General features: G+C 40.2%; 1 protein-coding gene across 2 annotated transcripts in view; it reads left to right on the forward strand.

The window, feature by feature from the left end:
- The window catches only part of LOC113016462 (beta-1,3-galactosyltransferase 1-like), a 203,068-nt gene extending 185,696 nt beyond the window's left edge, over window positions 1-17,372 (forward strand). For both annotated transcript variants that reach the window (XM_026159303.1, XM_026159301.1), the window contains one exon: window positions 15,154-17,372. In XM_026159303.1, the coding sequence (XP_026015088.1) occupies window positions 15,412-16,398 (987 nt within the window). In that variant the 5' untranslated portion in view covers window positions 15,154-15,411 and the 3' untranslated portion in view covers window positions 16,399-17,372. The remainder of the gene's footprint in view (window positions 1-15,153) is intronic.
- Window positions 17,373-18,489: the final 1,117 nt, after the last annotated feature.

Consider the following 18,489-nt stretch of genomic DNA (forward strand, 5'->3'; position numbering starts at 1 on the left):
TTATGGTCAATTGCACAAGTGCCTCTGTGATAGGAACAAGATTTGCTCCAATGTGAACCTTCAAGTTGAAGTTAATTTTTGTGGATGTAGACAGACAGGGAGCCAAATCTGGGGAGTGTTCCAGGTGGTGAACCCTATGATGTTCATATGGGGTCATCTGATTGTTTTTTTTTTCTGTATTATTGTATGTTCTTTACCTTCCAATATAAAGCAACTTTAGGAAATTGTTGTTGTGAATTAAACTGAATTGAATTCTACTTTGATAATCCCTTCACAGTTAATACACTGAACAGTTAAAACAAAGAGCTACTCACATGATGCAGAGCCTTGAGGCTTGAAAAGTCTGACTCAACTGATAATTGTTCAGTTGGAGACACCAGCAATGATCCTTCACATGAAATTTGGGTCAGTTTGAAAGAGTTATTGACGTTTGAAGTGCAAGTTAGTGAAATCTCAGAGTGCACATTGTGTATGGGCAGAATAAGAGTTTCAGTAGTCATGATAAAAGTTGTCTGAACATGCCAGGATTTTTTGATCACACGTCATACATGTTATAAAAGAAAACTGGATTTACACATTCTTGTATACAACCCTAATTACCCCACAATTGGGATGGTGTGTAAAATGCTAATAAATGAAACTATGCTAATCTCATTCAAAACCATATTTGGCACATAGAAAAAATTATTTTTTGATCTGCTGTGAATAAAATAAAATGTTTAAACTGAAACATTTTACTATTTAAAGGAAAATATTAGCTTATTTTAAACTGATGGCGTCAAAATATCTCAAAAATGTTCCAGATTGTCTCATTCTTGCCTGATTTTTCTTGTCAGACTGGTGAACCTCCAGTTACTCACCACATACGTGTTCAACTTTTGTTCCCCCATGTCCCAGATTTTTGCTGAATACAAGCTTAAAGTTTCTATGAAATAGTAAAATGTTGCACTTTAAAGATTTTCTATGTTTTCTATGTTCTATTGTGGATAAAATAAGGGTTCATGACATTCATTGCTTTCTGTTTTTATTTACATTTACATTGCGTCACAACTTTTTTGAGAGTGGGCTTGTACAGCAAGTATATATGCTTACTTTCACAATTGCCGATGAAAAAAACATGATGGAGTCCTCACAGCTAGAAGATCTAGGTAGGTGATGGAATTTACGTCGTACTTACACGATGCAAATGCCATGAACAGTTGTATAATGTAGCTTGTAGCTATAGAGGAGCCTCCAAAACTATCACAGTAATGACATAAAGGTCATCTTGACTTTGGCTGCTGACATCAGATATTTTTATCTGAAATTCTGTAGTGACACCTAGGGGGCTGGAACTTGAGCTTTTTTTAGACTTAGTGCCTTTAAGTACTACGTGGGAGTTGTAGGATCCAGCTGTTTGACTCTTTACTGAAAGTTGGATTCATTACCTGGTTCTCGTTTTGAGCTGGGTTTACATATGAGTTTGTGATATAGTAGTATCAGTTTTTTGTGAGTTCTCCATGAAGAAAAGAGCTGCCATGTCTCTGAAGAATTAATCATGTCAATGGTGTCAGGTCAAACTTAGAAGAACTTTTGAGTTAAACTTTAATCACTATCAACATTTACTTTGGTGTCACGGTTCGATGTTTTGTCGATACAAAATGTTCATGCCTTTTTAATTTGTCATTTATTAAAATTATAAATATATATTTTAACTCAAAAGTACACTTTTTAAATTTAATGTTGCTGAAACAGCAAAGTAATAAAAAAAATAAATCTATCTGATTGAGGAATCACTCATCTTTGGAAAAGAGAGTTTATTACAGAGAAATGGCTCTTTCCAAAATAAAAGCTATACTATATGCTTCTTCTGGGCTATATTCTCAGCAGCATATTAAACATATCAGGTCCCCATAAGGAGAATCATGTGCTAACGCCTGTCTAAATGACTCGGGTAAAGTTTGTAGCATGCGTGCTTGTTGTTTTGTCTGCTTCCAATAGGATGCTGTCGGAGTAAATGTGCAGTCATATTCGTTGTGTTCCCACTAGTGCTGTCAGCGTTAATCTCATTGAAATGACGTTAATGCCACAACACGGCAATTCTTCGTTCACGAGCTACCGCAGATCACCCTGTGCCTGGGGCTGGACGGCCAACATGTTAACGAGCTGACTGCGCTAACACACTAGTTCCCACCAATGTAACTGAGCATTGCATGGCACATCCAACATACTGTTTTACTTTAGTCCATGACGCGCTTACCTTCAGGGTCATAAGTCACATGAAAACCAAAATAGTTCCAAACGCCACATCTGAATTAGACGCCATGCCTTGCCATGTTGCAAGGAGAGCTTAACTTCTGTCTGGCTAGCTTGCCCTGCGCTCAGTGAATCTGCGTTTGATTACTCCGCCTAGGCTGCACTGTCAAGCGCAGATCCACTGAGCGCTCAACACACACAGCATCGTCAGAAGGAAAGTTGATAAAATAAATTAAAAATGTTGTATTTTTCGATACATATGCGTACCGAACCGAAAGCACTGTATCGAACGGCTCAATATCGATACGAGTATCGTTGCACCCCTAATATATATATATATATATATATATATATATTAGGGGTGCAACGATACACAAAATTCACGGTTCGGTTCGGTTCGATACTTTGGTGTCACGGTTCGATATTTTTTCGATACAAAAAAAAATGTTCATGCCTTTTTAATTTGTCATTTATTAAAATTATAAATATATATTTTAACTCAAAAGTACAGTTTTTAAATTTAACCTTAAGCCTTGTGTGTGTTTTTTATTTTGACAGCGAATGCGCACCTGCGGACCACTTATGTGCAGCCCTGGTTATTTAGCTCGTCATATTGCAGCCACAGAAATTATTTTGTCCATGAAACCATAAAGCTGCACTTTCTTTTTGCCTTATAGTCTGATTTGTCATAACTTCTCCGTTTTGTGGTAAGCTTTTCTTTGGCTGTCACTTCTTCACCCTGACCTGTCTTATTTGGCTCAGCAGAACTAAAATATATATCCTGCTGCTTTTACACACGCACTCACATAAGCTCAGCGATTCTCTGCGCGATCAACCTCTCACATGTTTAAGCTTGCTGCGGGAGATTTCACTTGTCATGTTTGCATAGTAAGCTAACGATTAATAAGACAATGTCAGAGGAATTGGTGCACAAATTATCATCACTCACAGATCAGTGCTGTCGCTCTCTATACACAGTTTCCACGATTGCAAAGTGAAAGCAACAAAACAAGCGCAAATTCAAACGCGATTTCAATATGTCACATATTGACAGTGGCTCACCGATGCCAATGACATAATTACCCAGCTACATTTCTGAAAGAATGCAAAAGCATTGACATATATTTTTCCTTCCTACAATAGCCCGACGGGCAGGGAAGAGATAGATTTTGGTAGCCCGACTGGAAAAATCGCTAGCCCCAGGATGTCGGGCTAGCGATTTTGCGAGCCCTGTATCTGATTGAGGAATCACTCATCTTTGGAAAAAAGAGTTTATTACAGAGAAATGGCTCTTTCCAAAATAAAAGCTATACTATACGCTTCTTCTGGGCTATATTCTCAGCAGCATATTAAACATATCAGGTCCCCATGAGGAGAATCCTGTGCTAACAGCTGTCTAAATGACTCGGCTAAAGTTAGTAGCATGCTTGCTTGTTTTTGTCTGCTTCCACTTGTCTTTGCACTAGGATGATGTCGGCGTAAATGTGCAGTCATATTCGTTGTGTTCCCACTAGTGCTTTCAGGTTAATCTCGTTGAAATGACCTTAACGCCACAACACGGCAAATCTCCGTTAACGAGCTACCGCCGATCGCCCCGTGCATGGGGCTAGACGGCCGACACGTTAACGAGCTAACTGCGCTAACACACTAGCTCCCACCCATGTAATTGAGCATTGCATGGCACATCCAACATACTGTTTTACTTTAGTCCATGACGCGCTTACCTTCAGGGTCATATGTCACATGAAAACCAAAATAATTCCAAACGCCAGATCTGAATGAGGGTGGGGGAGGTTCAATTTGCCATGTTGCAAGGAGAGCTTAACTTCTGCCTCGCTAGCTTGCCCTGCGCTCTTCCTTCTGACTATGCTGTCTGTGTTGAGCGCTCAGTGGATCTGCGCTCGACAGTGCAGCCTAGGCGGAGTAGTCGAACGCAGATTCACTGAGCACTCAACACAGACAGCATCGTCAGACAGAAAGTTGATAAAATAAATTACAAATTTTGTATTGTTCGATACATATGCATATCGAACCGAAAGCACTGTATCAAACGGTTCAATATCGATACGAATATCGTTGCACCCCTAATATATATATATATATAATTCTCTTGATGGTTTTCTGTTATGTTATATACATAGTTCTTGCCGTTGCTTTCGGTCACCTTGCCTTTCTTTTTTTCATAATTTCCATCTAGTCAGTCGCGCCTCAGTGTCGAGTCTGCGCCTCAGTGTCTGTCTTGTATTTCCTGTTTTACATTGACAGTCTTGTGTCTTCTGTGAGTGTATCTAGTTTTGCGTTCTTCCTTTCTTCTCATGTCAGATTTGGTTTAGCTGTGTCCCCTTTTGGTTACTCCCTTCCTCGTTACCATCTGGATATATAGTGAGTGTTTTCCTTTGTTCCCTGTTGGATCGTCTGTGTATCCTCCCCGGTGTATTTCCCCCGTGTCTCCAGGTTTTCAGGTTTCTTGTTCCAAGTTTTCAGGTTTCATGTAGTGTTTAGTCTTCCCAGTTTAGGTTTTGTTAGCTTTGTGTAGTCGTTCTTTGCTTTTGTTTATTGTTCAGTTTCACCATAATAAAGGCTTGCGTTCTGTTCAACATCCATCTTTGTCTTCGGTGTCTGCATTTGCGTCGTCATTCTCATCTCCGCACGGTCTGCCAGCTCAGACCGTGACACAGACCAAACTTCACTGTGAATGTTACCTAGGAGTATGCATTGCTAGGCTACATAGATAATAGTCTTCTCTGCCTTGCTCATTTGTCACCCCTGATTTGCAGCAACTATGGAGGACCAGAGATAAAGAAAAGGCAGTTTCACCAACATTGAAATAGAAAATGAATACAGCTGCTTAGTCAGCACAAGAATAAATTGACTGCCAAGTAGTCCAGGTTGATAATAAATGAGAAGCAGTCCAGTAAAACAAATAGCTGAGCCCAAAAGTAAGTAAACCACCTCAGTTCATTTCTTTTTGCTTGTTTTGTAGCAGTGGAACCCATCAGTCTCAGCCAATCACTATTGGCAGCTACAGTGGGGCAAAAAAGTATTTAGTCAGCCACTGATTGTGCAAGTTCCCCCACCTAAAATGATGACAGAGGTCAGTAATTTGCACCAGAGGTATACTTCAACTGTGAGAGACAGAATGTGAAAAAATCCATGAATTCACATGGTAGGATTTGTAAAGAATTTATTCATAAATCAGGGTGGAAAACAAGTATTTGGTCAATAACAAAAATACAACTCAATACTTTGTAACATAACCTTTGTTGGCAATAACAGAGGTCAAACGTTTACTATAGGTCTTTACCAGGTTTGCACACACAGTAGCTGGTATTTTGGCCCATTCCTCCATGCAGATCTTCTCGAGAGCAGTGATGTTTTGGGGCTGTCGCCGAGCACGGACTTTCAACTCCCGCCACAGATTTTCTATGGGGTTGAGGTCTGGAGACTGGCTAGGCCACTCCAGGACTTTCAAATGCTTCTTACGGAGCCACTCCTTTGTTGCCCGGGCGGTGTGTTTTGGATCATTGTCATGTTGGAAGACCCAGCCTCGTTTCATCTTCAAAGTTCTCACTGATGGAAGGAGGTTTTGGCTCAAAATCTCACAATACATGGCCCCATTCATTCTGTCCTTAACACGGATCAGTCGTCCTGTCCCCTTGGCAGAAAAACAGCCCCATAGCATGATGTTTCCACCCCCATGCTTCACAGTAGGTATGGTGTTCTTGGGATGCAACTCAGTATTCTTCTTCCTCCAAACACGACGAGTTGAGTTTATACCAAAAAGTTCTTCTTTGGTTTCATCTGACCACATGACATTCTCCCAATCCTCTGCTGTATCATCCATGTGCTCTCTGGCAAACTTCACTGGACATGCACTGGCTTCAGCAGCGGAACACGTCTGGCACTGCGGGATTTGATTCCCTGCCGTTGTAGTGTGTTACTGATGGTGACCTTTGTTATTTTGGTCCCAGCTCTCTGCAGGTCATTCACCAGGTCCCCCCGTGTGGTTCTGGGATCTTTGCTCACCGTTCTCATGATCATTTTGACCCCACGGGATGAGATCTTGCGTGGAGCCCCAGATCGAGGGAGATTATCAGTGGTCTTGTATGTCTTCCATTTTCTGATGATTGCTCCCACAGTTGATTTTTTCACACCAAGCTGCTTGCCTATTGTAGATTCACTCTTCCCAGTCTGGTGCAGGTCTACAATACTTTTCCTGGTGTCCTTCGAAAGCTCTTTGGTCTTGGCCATGGCGGAGTTTGGAGTCTGACTGTTTGAGGCTGTGGACAGGTGTCTTTTATACAGATGATGAGTTCAAACAGGTGCCATTCATACAGGTAACGAGTGGGGGACAGAAAAGCTTCTTACAGAAGACATTACAGGTCTGTGAGAGCCAGAGATTTTCCTTGTTTGAGGTGACCAAATACTTATTTTCCACCCTAATTTACGTATAAATTCTTTACCATGTGAATTCATGGATTTTTTTTTTCACATTCTGTCTCTCACAGTTGAAGTGTACCTCTGGTGCAAATTACTGACCTCTGTCATCATTTTAAGTGGGGGAACTTGCACAATCGGTGGCTGACTAAATGCTTTTTTGCCCCACTGTAAGTTCAAATCGATTTGTCCTACAGAAGTATTGCACTATTGTACTGCTAAGTTCTCCAATCACATTACTAATCACTAATCAAAAAAGTTTTTTTCATATATAGGTCTGTTAAAGCTGAAGGTAATGCCTTGTTTTTTTATATCAAAACTTTAAATTTCAACTTAGACTCAGTCAAATTCAAAAAGAGACAAAACCTTCACCCTTCAAAATGTTGAGAAAGAGAATTTCGGGTATTTCTGGTTGAAATATTAACTTATTGTAACACATTTTACAGCAAATCAGATTTGATAAGATAATTTGTGCCAGTAAAGTTAAATTCAAAAAGAGACAAAACCTTCACCCTTCAGAATGTTGAGAAAGAGAATTTCGGGTATTTCTGGTTGAAATATTAACTTATTGTAACACATTTTACAGCAAATCAGATTTGATAAGATAATTTGTGCCAGCAAAGTTCATGTACTTTCTTTAAATTTCTATATTGTGAATTAATTAGATGTTGGATCACTGTTGTAAAGTACTGTACTGTCTTATCTGCCACACATAGCGAGCAGCGAACAAGGCAGGAGAGACTTGTGTGAGGGAGCTAAATTGACTTCACAGCGCGTGGGGGTAAAACACTTTAGCACTTAACACTGGCATACATCAGACTGACTGCAAATCTCCCCACCTATTTCCTTCCAATTTCTCTTTCTCTCACTCTTTGTCTCTGTCTCTTTCTGGCCTGTCAACGTGCTGTCATGACCAGTTCAGATTAGCAGATTATTAGCACTGGGGTTTTTCATTTTGGGGTTTTTGTATAATACATGTCTTGATGCATCCTTGATTATGAAGGTTGAAGGTTATGAACGTTATGAAACCTGCACTCAGCTGAGGCTGAAGAAGTCACCTAAATGGGCGATTAAATATTTCTCCCAAATGAAGAGATTCAACTTTCTGGGATACATTTATTAGCGTGTATTTATTAGTCAGTCATTAGGAACATTAGTACTTCAATGCATGAAAAGTTGTTATGGAAGAAACAGTGCTGCTATAAGGACCTATGAATCCTTAATTAACTGTAATGTACCTGTTACTAGTTCTAGCTGTTGGCACCAAAGGCACATTGCCAAACGTATTCACACTTGCTTAGTATGAGGTTGAGATGAAAAAATATACTTGCAAGCCTGATGGACATATCACATACCATCACCATCAAACAGTACAGTGTGAGCTGTTTGCCTGAACTAGCATGCAGTTTTCATTATATTACAGTACATCTGTAGTAGTGTAGTAAGTATTTAATTTCAGCAATTCTGAAGTACTCGAGCCATACAATACAAAACTATCATGTACGATACATCACAATACCTGTGTTACTAATGAAGATAAAACAAAGTATGAAATTGGGGGCTCGGTGTTAATGCACACTGTATGGATTGCATTACTATATGTCAGTTTAATGAGTTAAATCTCTGATTTGCTGTCCTCCACTGTAGATTTATAATTTTCCACCACTAATTTTGTTACATCTGCTCTCTTATTCCCTCATTCACTGGTTAAGCTTTACTGCAAGTTTTTAGCAAATCATTCAGGGCAACTTCATGTCCTTAGCAATTGTCACAGTGTTTCTCTTGTAATACATGTGTCACTGAGTATCACAAGAAGAAACAACACTATATATATATACTATACACTGCAATATGAGCATTTTTCATAGCTCCAACTCTCAAAAATAACTTTTGCTGCAGGGTTACAAAAAGGCATGTCTTTAATATTGGCAAGTTCATCTTCAATAGTGGTTTATCAGTTTTCAGCAGATTTGACGTGTAACGCAGCATGAAAAATTGGCTCTTATATTTCCCTTATGATCGAATACTGAAACAGAGCAGTGGAGTGATCTTATCTTGGGTCCAGTTCACCAGTGCAGAATTTAAGATTTCTCCCACTGTTTGTCACACACACCAAAAGCAAATGTGACATTCAGTTATGGTATGCACAACCTCATATTATGGACAATTTTGGGTCATTAATTTTATGATTTTTGAGGATAATGTCCTTCCAATCAAAAATAATTGCAATCAGTGATTCCTCTTCTTCATTATGCAGAATGATAAGTCCTCTGGGTTTGGCACAAGAGAGTTTTCAGGTTCTAATATGCAATGTGAGTTTTAAATCCTGCATACAGGGTTTTATCACGTATCGCAATATTGCAATTTATTATTCAAACAGAATATTTTTCTTAGCATGCCTCGAGGGGATCTTTAACCTATGTGATAAAATACAGTTGAATTTCTTTTGTGGTGGTAAGGGAGACCATACCAACTATATTCTCTGGCATAACCACTATCACTCACTGTGGTAGTGGTTATGTCATTTAATCAAAAAAAAGTAAAAAATGAATTTTGTTTAAATCAATGTTGTATCCATGAACTCCCATAGAAACTTCCTTTTAAGTTACAGTATCTGTAAGAGTCATATATTTGTGCAAATGATTAGGTATCCATGGTAATATATTTTCCTCGATATTTCCTAATAGAGTATTTTCAGGGAGATTTCTTAGTGTAAAACTATATTTAAAGAATGACTGCTTTGGACTGATTCAAGGAATAAAAGCAGAATGATCTCTGAATAAACAAACAATAAATGAAAAGGATTTTGATGGAATAAGAAGTGAAGAAGAAGAAGAAGAAGAAGAAGAAGAGAGAATAAAAAGATGATTGAGCTTTTTGCCAAAGCTTCATTACTCATAAAATAAGCACCCATGTGCTCTCATCAATATTTAAAAAAGCAAACAAACTTGTATGTGCTGATGCCTTATACTCTATTCTTTCATGATTACCTTTTCAACATTTTTTACTAATAAAAGTCAGTGTTACTAGAACTATAGGGCAACAGCCTTCCATTTGCCATTTCTATTTCCCAAGTAAATGAAATTGCAAGTCCAAAATAATTCTTTTGGCCAATTTTCAGAATGCTTTTCTTTCTCAAAACACCATACATTCATTTTTCATTGCCTCTAAAGTTGAGGTTTAGAGGAAATTACAGTATGTCTCTAACTATTTAGGATATATAATCGGTTGAGTTTCCAAAATGCTTTGGTTTGTCCCTGTACTCCACTAATAAAAACTACAAAGCCCAAATTCAATTTTATTTTATTTATACAGCACCAAATCACAACAACAATCACCTCAAGGAGCTTCATATTGTAAGGTAGACCCTACAATAATACATACAGAGAAAAACCCAACAATCATATGATCCCCTATGAGCAAGCACTTTGGCGACAGTGGGAAGGAAAAACTCCCTTTTAACAGGAAGAAATCTCCGGCAGAACCAGGCTCAGGGAGGGGTGGGGCCATCTGCTGTGACCGGTTGGGGTGAGAGAAGAAAGACATGATAAAGACATGCTGTGGAAGAGAGACAGAGATTAATAACAAGTATGATTCAGTGCAGAGAGGTCTATTAACACATGCTGAGTAAGAAAGGTGACTGAAGAAGAAATACTCAATGCATCATTGGAATCCCCCAGCTGCCTACACCTATTGCAGCATAACTAAGGGAGGATTCAGAGTCACCTGATCCAGCCCTAACTATATGCTTTAGCAAAAAGGCAAGTTTTAAGCCTAATCTTAAAAGTAGAGATCAGAGATGAGCAGTAACGCGTTACAAGTAACGCGTTACTGTAATCTGATTACTTTTTTCAAGTAACAAGTAAAGTAAGGGATTACTATTGCAAAAACGGTAATTAGATTACTGTTACTTTCCCGTAGGAACGCTGCGTTACTGTGTTACTAAAACCGTGATTTTTTGCGAGAATGTCTCACAACAGTGATGTAAGCGAGTGCGCCGTTAGTGACAACAGCTGTGTGCAGATCAACAATGGATCACATATCGATTGTGGGAGAGAGTATGAGCGTGCAGCGTTTAAGCATGGAAGTACTGACCTTACTTTGAGTTTGATTCCATAAAAAGTGACAAAAACATTAGCGTCCATCGTGCGTGGGAAGAAAACTTCTTTTTACAGCGAAAAAAACCCCTAAACTTCCAAGCAAGCACCGAGTGCGCAACGACGTAATGGGAAACTCACAGAGAAAGTCGCGGATTCTTCAACTGACCGCGGCACACCTGCACCAGGGTAAACCTCCGCCTACCGCAGTCCTGCTTTACAGGTGAAAATAGAGCAACAGGACCGCTGAGTCTTTGACTTTATTTATTTTCTGCTGTGTTTTACTTGCATCTATTTGAAAGAGTGAGTGTAAACACAAAAAAATATTTTATTTTATGTGCTGGAATGTGCAGAAGATAGGTTTAAATGTTAAACTAATTTATTCAAGTCAGAGAATGTTGCATATAATTAAATTTTTTGCTTGATGCATAAAGTTAAAAGATTAAAACTGATAAAACAAGTTAAAAAAGAGACTTTTCCATTTGATTACATTTTGTATGATGGATTATGTAGAAAAAGTAGAATTGGGCTGAAAGGTCTATCGCTTTATCACCTATTCAGGTTGTAAATCGTGTTTTTAAAAAGTAACTAAGTAATTAATTACTTTTGAAAATAAGTAATCAGTAAAGTAACGGGATTACTTTTTTGGGGAAGTAATCAGTAATTAGTTACTGATTACTTTTTTCAAGTAACTTGACCAACACTGGTAGAGATAGTGTTTGTCTCCTGAATTCAAACTAGAAGCTGGTTCCACAGAAGAGAGGCCTGAAAACTGAAGGCTCTGCCTCCCGTTCTACTTTTAAAAATACTCTAGAAATAACAACTAATCCTACAGTGTGAGAGCGAAGTGCTCTGATGGGGTGATATGGTACTATAAGGTCATTAAGATAAGATGGGGCCTGATTATTTAAGACCTTGTCTTATTTAAGAATTTGTCTCCCTATTTATCTCTGCACTGCGTCCAGCTCCTTTTTCCTTTGGATTACTCTCTTTAACACCTGTTCATGTTGGATTTTTCTATTATATAAAAAGCGCTCTGTTCAACTTGAATTACATTTTGGTGAAGATAGAAGTGAACATAGAAGTGATCTTCACCATGTTTTGGGACATGGTCCCAAAACTACCATGTCATCCTTGGTCAGTTCAGGTTGTTTCACTGAATCTTTTTGCTCACAAGGCTCAAGACATTTCAATGATGCTTGTTGCTAGCAACAGGAGATGCAGTAGTCCTCCGTATTCATTATTACATCTGTTTTGTGATATGTACTAGAACCCATGGCAACAAAACAGATCCAGAGCATAATGTTACAACCACCACGCTGGTCAGCTGGGACATTTTTCTTAGCTCTGAAGGCCTCACCTTTGCTCCTCCAAATACTCTTGCTCTTGTTGTTGTGGCCAGATAGCTTAATCTTTGTATCATGTGAACATAAAATTTTTCTCCAAAAGGCATTTGGCTTTTTCATGTTGGCGGCTGCAAATTTCAGTCAAGCTTGAAGGTTTTGGAGCAGGGGCTACTTTCTTGCTCGGCACACTCACAGTCCGTGATTATGTCAGACTTGTGTCACTGTGAACAGTGAAGCTGGTGTTCCAGCAGTATCCAGCTCATGGAAGGCTTGAGCCTTGGTGGTTCCTGGGTTGTTTTTAACCAATTTCTTCTCATCAGAAGTTGACCATTTGGTTTTTCTTTCAGACCTCGGCAAAGTTGTGACAAATCAAGATAACTTGTACTTAATGTAGAGTTGTTTGAAGTGATGACTGCAGTTGTTTAGAAATAGTTCCAAACTACACTATATTGCTAAAAGTATTTGCTTGTCTGCCTTCACATCCATATGAACTTGAGTGACATCCCAGCTATAACACCTTCAACTCTACTGGGAAGGTTTTCCACAAGGTTTAGGAATGTGTTTCTGGGAATTTTGGGCCATTCTTCCAAAAGTGCATCTGTGAGGTCAGAAAGGTATTGAATGAGAAAGCCTGGCATACAGTCTTCACTCTAATTCATGCCATTGGTGTTCTTTTTCTAGGCAAGTTCTCGCACACCAAACTCATTCATCCATGTTTTTATGGATCTTGCTTTGTGCACTGGTGGGCGATCATGTTGTAGCTAGTGGGGTGAGTTGCTTTACACCACAGCATCCGATGCTTTGCATTGTGCTTGGTGATGCAAGGCTTGGGTGCAATTGCTAGGCCATGGAAACCCATTCCATGAAGCTTTTTACACACGGTACTTGAGCTAATCTGAAAAAAAAATTGTAGAACCTTCAGCACCACATAAAAAGACTTAAATAACTGCATGTATAGTCAAAGAAATTATTAAAAGTCTAAAATGACCATAATGAGTGTAAGCAAGCTTTTAACCACAACTGTATGCATGACTGTTGGATTGGATAGTTTTAAGTAGGTGTATTTGATTAACATCAGCACCTGAGAGTATATAATTCATGTGAGAAGGATAAATAGAAGTACAAAACAAAGTAATCCACATGTCCAAATAAAGTTTTTATGTTTTGTGACTGCTACTATTATCATCCAACATTCTTTGTCTGGAAATAAGTTGGTTGTATCAGTAAACTGCGTGAGCTGTTTTTGCCATTCAATATTACCTTTTGCTAACCACAAATTAACACTGACACTGGTGTTAATGATCATCACAGTTAATAACTGTGATCCCAAGCACCCAATACTGCTTTAGAAGGGTAAGATAATTTGGGAAAGAGTGTATTCAGATGCTAATGTAATTTTATGTCGCATAGCATCATGAAACGATATCCATCCATCCAGCCATCCTTCAGTTTACTCTGAGAGGAAGTTAAGTGTCAGGATTTCGTGAGATGAATCGCTAAAGTGGGATATCTGTTATTGTGAGCATAAAGTCGTTCTGGAGGATTATGAAACCGACAGAGCTTCCTCAAGGTGAAAAGAAACCGACGTGGATGGGAGAGGGAGGAGAGGGAAGAAGGGTGAGCGAGGTCGTGGCAAGAGGATGAATATGATGATGTAGTGACTTTGTCTGGGTGGGAGGGAGGAGGCTGTGGAACTTGAGGTAGACCGATTGCAGTAGAAGCTGCCAATTAGGTGGAGTTGAGCTCTGATGTGATAAATATTGCACCGCACCAAAAATAATGATATGCAGAGAAGGTAAAGGTTCATGGTTGATGTGAGGAAAGAAACAAGATGGTGTGGGAAACGTGAAACCAGACCAAAAAAATAATAAAAAAGGCGAGAGCGGGAGGCAGTGAGACATATAAAGATGGATCAAGTGCCCACTGAAGTAGAGGAAAGAGTGATTGAGTGGATGGAGAGTGTGGAGGTGTGGAAAAGCAGTCATGATGAGATGGATTCTACTGGACCGTGAGATTGATGGCTCTGCTTAAGAAAGAGAGAAAAGAGATAGGGGAGGGTGGAGAGGGTGAGGGGAAATAAGAAAAAAGTCCCGATGAAAAGAACCATCAGGCCCCACAAGACATTCCAAAATCTTGGCTTGATAAAAGAATAAGCTGCTCTTATCGTAGGACTTCCATCTTAAAACAGAGCGCAAGAAGCATCTCTAATAGGATCTGTAGCACTTTCTCTGGTTCGTCATGAGTTATGCACAACACAAAAATATGTTTCCTCAGAATAAAAACAGAAGAAGGCTGTTTCGATATCGTAAGAGATTACACCTGGATCAAATAAGTCTGTTTGTGAAGGATTATGTTTTTATCTGGTTTTCTTTGAATGAATTCTGGCATCCAAATAAATATTCCATGTTATATTCATCCTTATAGCCCATGTCAGCGTGCCCAATTACAGCGTGTATTCTTAAAAGAGTTCCACAACATCCAACTAACGAAGCTCATTACAGGGCAAAATTAAGCTGCTAAGTTGGTGGTGACATTAAGGTGTGGAAAGGGTAGCTGGGGAGGGAATGGTGAATACAACCATGGCAATGAGGTTACATTTTTACCGTGAGCTCATTACACCTTCTCTGCCTTAATATCACCGTCTCCTCCTGCTCCGCCGTGACTGCTCTGATTCGTCAGTCTGTGTCTAGTTCACTGGGATGAGAGGGAGATAAACTGTTTGCAAACAGAAGATAGTCAAAGTCGAGGCAAAGTAGGGTAGTGTTTCGTGGGATATTCACTTTCTTCAGCTCACGGCGCCTCTCGTCAGAGGCAGCAATGGAATGATGTGCTGTGGCACGTTTCTGCTTGCACAGTCGCTGAGTTGATGTTATAGGCTATAATGAATAGAGAATAAAAAATTGCTGCTAAATAAGTCACACATCTGGCCTTTTCAAAAATGTAAGACACAGGATGCTAGATGTCTCACCTTGTCTCACTCCTGCTGCTGTTTCATTATGTGGTTCTGATTTATGTCTGTTTTTCTCATCTTTTTTTAGATGCTGTCAGAAAGAGTTGAAAGTCGTCCTGTGAGCTGCGATGGAACACAGTAAGGGCATGGACATGATGAGAAATCTCTGCCATTCTGCTTTTCAATCACAATAGCAGCACTAGACTACAGAGAAGTCTTGAAATTAATGTCAGCTGTGTTGCGGAGGCAGCCTCCCGCTGCGCTGCAAGCTCTAACAACCCATGGAGGCGTGGCTTCAACATTTCCAACCCTGTTGCCACTGGTAATACCAGCCAAGTGAACAGAGATGCCTTCTAAGGTTTCCTGCTTATACTTGCTGACAGTGGTATGCTGGGCCAGCGCTTTGTGGTACCTGAGTGTTTCCCGCCCCTCTACTTCCTACGTGGGCCAGGTGAACATCCCAATACGCAATACACTCAAGGTGAACAAGAACTCCACATTCAGCAACATCCGCACGCGCTCTGTCAACCCACACGACTTCGGCTACCTCATCAACGAGGACAAGAAGTGTGAGTCAGAGCCCCCGTTCCTTGTCATCCTCATCAGCACCACTCACAAGGAATTCGATGCCCGTCAAGCCATCAGAGAGACATGGGGGGATGAGAGCACGTTTCAGGATGTGCGCGTGGTCACGCTCTTCCTGTTAGGCCGAAGCACTGATGTTGTCCTCAACCAGATGGTGGAGCAGGAGAGTCAGATCTTTCATGACATTATAGTGGAGGATTTTATTGACTCATACCACAACCTGACGCTCAAGACTCTTATGGGCATGCGCTGGGTGGCCACCTTCTGCTCTAAAGCTCAATATGTCCTCAAGACAGACAGTGACATCTTTGTCAACATGGAGAACCTCATCTTTAGCCTCCTGAAGCCTACCACAAAGCCCCGAAGGAGGTACTTCACTGGTTATGTCATCAACGGTGGGCCAATCAGAGACATGCGCAGCAAGTGGTACATGCCCAGGGATCTGTACCCAGAGAGCAAGTACCCCCCGTTCTGCTCTGGCACCGGCTACGTTTTTTCAGCAGACGTGGCTGAACTCATCTACAAAACCTCCTTACACACCAGGCTGCTGCACTTGGAGGACGTGTACGTTGGTGTGTGCCTCCGGAGGTTAGGAATTCACCCTTTCCAGAACAGTGGTTTCAACCACTGGAAGATGGCCTACAGCCTCTGTCGCTACCGCAGGGTGGTCACCGTCCACCAGATCTCCCCTGAGGAGATGCACCGCATCTGGAACGACATGACCAGCAAGAAACACCTGAAATGTTAGCAGGACTGTTGGCACCAGTACAGAGTCAGCGTGGCGTTGAATCTCCTCTTACCACTTGTTTCTCTGTTACTGGTTGTATTGGCTAATACTGAATATCAACAATGAAGCTGTCAGTTCTTTAACCATGAAGCTCTACAGTGCGAGGCCAAAGCAAACCCCTCTGTATTATCCTGCCTGCTGTCACTCCAAGTTGTTTGAGTGCTCATACATTAGGCACAAACTTGGGAAAATGCTTTCCAGAAATGTGTGAAACAATCAGGTGGTTGGCTGTGATTGTCAGAGTGATTTTTATAAGACATTGCAAATCAGGAAGCTGAGGGGTTTGTGTTAAACTCCTCATTTACATGAGACTCAAACTGTCCCAAAATTGCCAACTGCAGATGGAATAAATGCCAACATGCTTGTCTGGACCCGGACGCTCTCTTCTTGGGTTCATCACAGGCTCTAATTATGAATGTTCCTCTTGTATTTTCAGCTGTTGTGCACTTCTGAATAAGGTGTTAACATTTGGATGTACTGTCTGGCACTGCAGCAGCCACGTCATCGTGAGGACCTCGATGAGTTTACAGTGTGATGACTCATTTAGATCATATTGCTCTCCCTCTAGCAAAGCAGATTAGGGGAATTAATGATCAGAGCGTGTAGTGCTCTTTACAGAATTAGACATATTTTCTTACAAGAGACCAACAGATCTTATTGTACAATGAGGAAAGATAAAGCAACTATACAGAGAGAAGATATGGGCTGCTTGCATTCCCAAGTGAATGTAACTTCTGTTGATGTGTAATGTGCAGTTATTTGTCTCTGGCAGTACTGGCAGGAGGCTGCAGATCATTCTATTTTCTATTACTTGAACATGAAGGAGAGCAGATGTACTATAGGAGCAGCAGAAGTGTATATTGAGAACAAATATTGCATTTTTGATTGCTTTCTTCTTTTCCATTACTTGAGATTAAATAAAGGCTTTTATAAGACTCCATGTTGCATTTATTAAGGCAAATAATATGAAAGTTTATATTCTTCAGATTTATACACATAACCTGGTAGTTAATATGCCTGTGAGCTTGTAAGGGATCTTCTTTGGTCTCTGAAGGAAAACACTGTGGAAGCTGCAGAAGTGAAAGCCTTTCATTAGTTGTGCAGCAGCTGTGCTCCAGTCGAAGCAGATCCCAGCTCCCAACGCTTCGCTGATGGGCGCAAGCTGAAATCTCGGCATGGTTCTGGAAACGACCTGCTGTTCTTTTCCATGCAGGTGAGTAGGCAGGCAGACCCTTGCAACTTGTAATTAAATAAGATGTGTAATTAGCAAATGACTGGTTTTTTTGTTTGTTTGTTTTTTTGTCTGAATCAGAGGAATTACTGCGGTAGATTTATGTGTCCAAATGAACTGATCCGAAAACACTTTCTTAGTTTTCACTGTCTCTCGTTTATTCACACTGGGGAACTTAAATGTTTTTATCTTGGGGTGTGTGATCAAGTAAGCAGGTGAAACCACGCACTGCAAATTCAGTTTAATTGTAAATTCTGTTTTGTTAAAGACAGTGAAAGAAAAAAAAATTCAGGTGAATAGACAAATGTTTATTAGTTTTCCTGGCATGTTTTACTTTGACTTATTGCACACTCACATTATAAAGGCTTAAAGTGCAAACTCACTGACTAAATGTGAAGGAAAGTTTATGCAACTCCCTCCCTCTGAATGAATCTTGGCTGTTAGATAACATGGGGGGAGGTGACCTCCTTCCTCTGAAGAAATTTACAAATGCACACAAACAGTAGCTTTGACTCCAAAGATATTGAAAATTTACGCATATGAAAAACAATCTTTCAATTATGAGGCTGTGGGCTGGCAAAGAGACCAAAAAGGATGAGGTTCAGGGGAAAAGAAAATGTAGCATGAGGTGAACCAGCAGAATCCTGGGCAAATGTCTCAGTAAAGTGGGAAATTGGGGTTCAGCAAGGGTTGAAAATTAAAAGTTGCTTTAAAATTGGTAACTGTCAGCAAGTGGTCACAGATCAGATCCCTGTTTTTGAAGCAACCATTTAAAAGGCAACAAGGCAGTGAACAGTAATTTTGGTTGTGCCATGGTCTCA

Source organism: Astatotilapia calliptera, chromosome 23, assembly GCF_900246225.1.
Source record: "Astatotilapia calliptera chromosome 23, fAstCal1.2, whole genome shotgun sequence".
NCBI classification, from domain to species: domain Eukaryota; kingdom Metazoa; phylum Chordata; class Actinopteri; order Cichliformes; family Cichlidae; genus Astatotilapia; species Astatotilapia calliptera.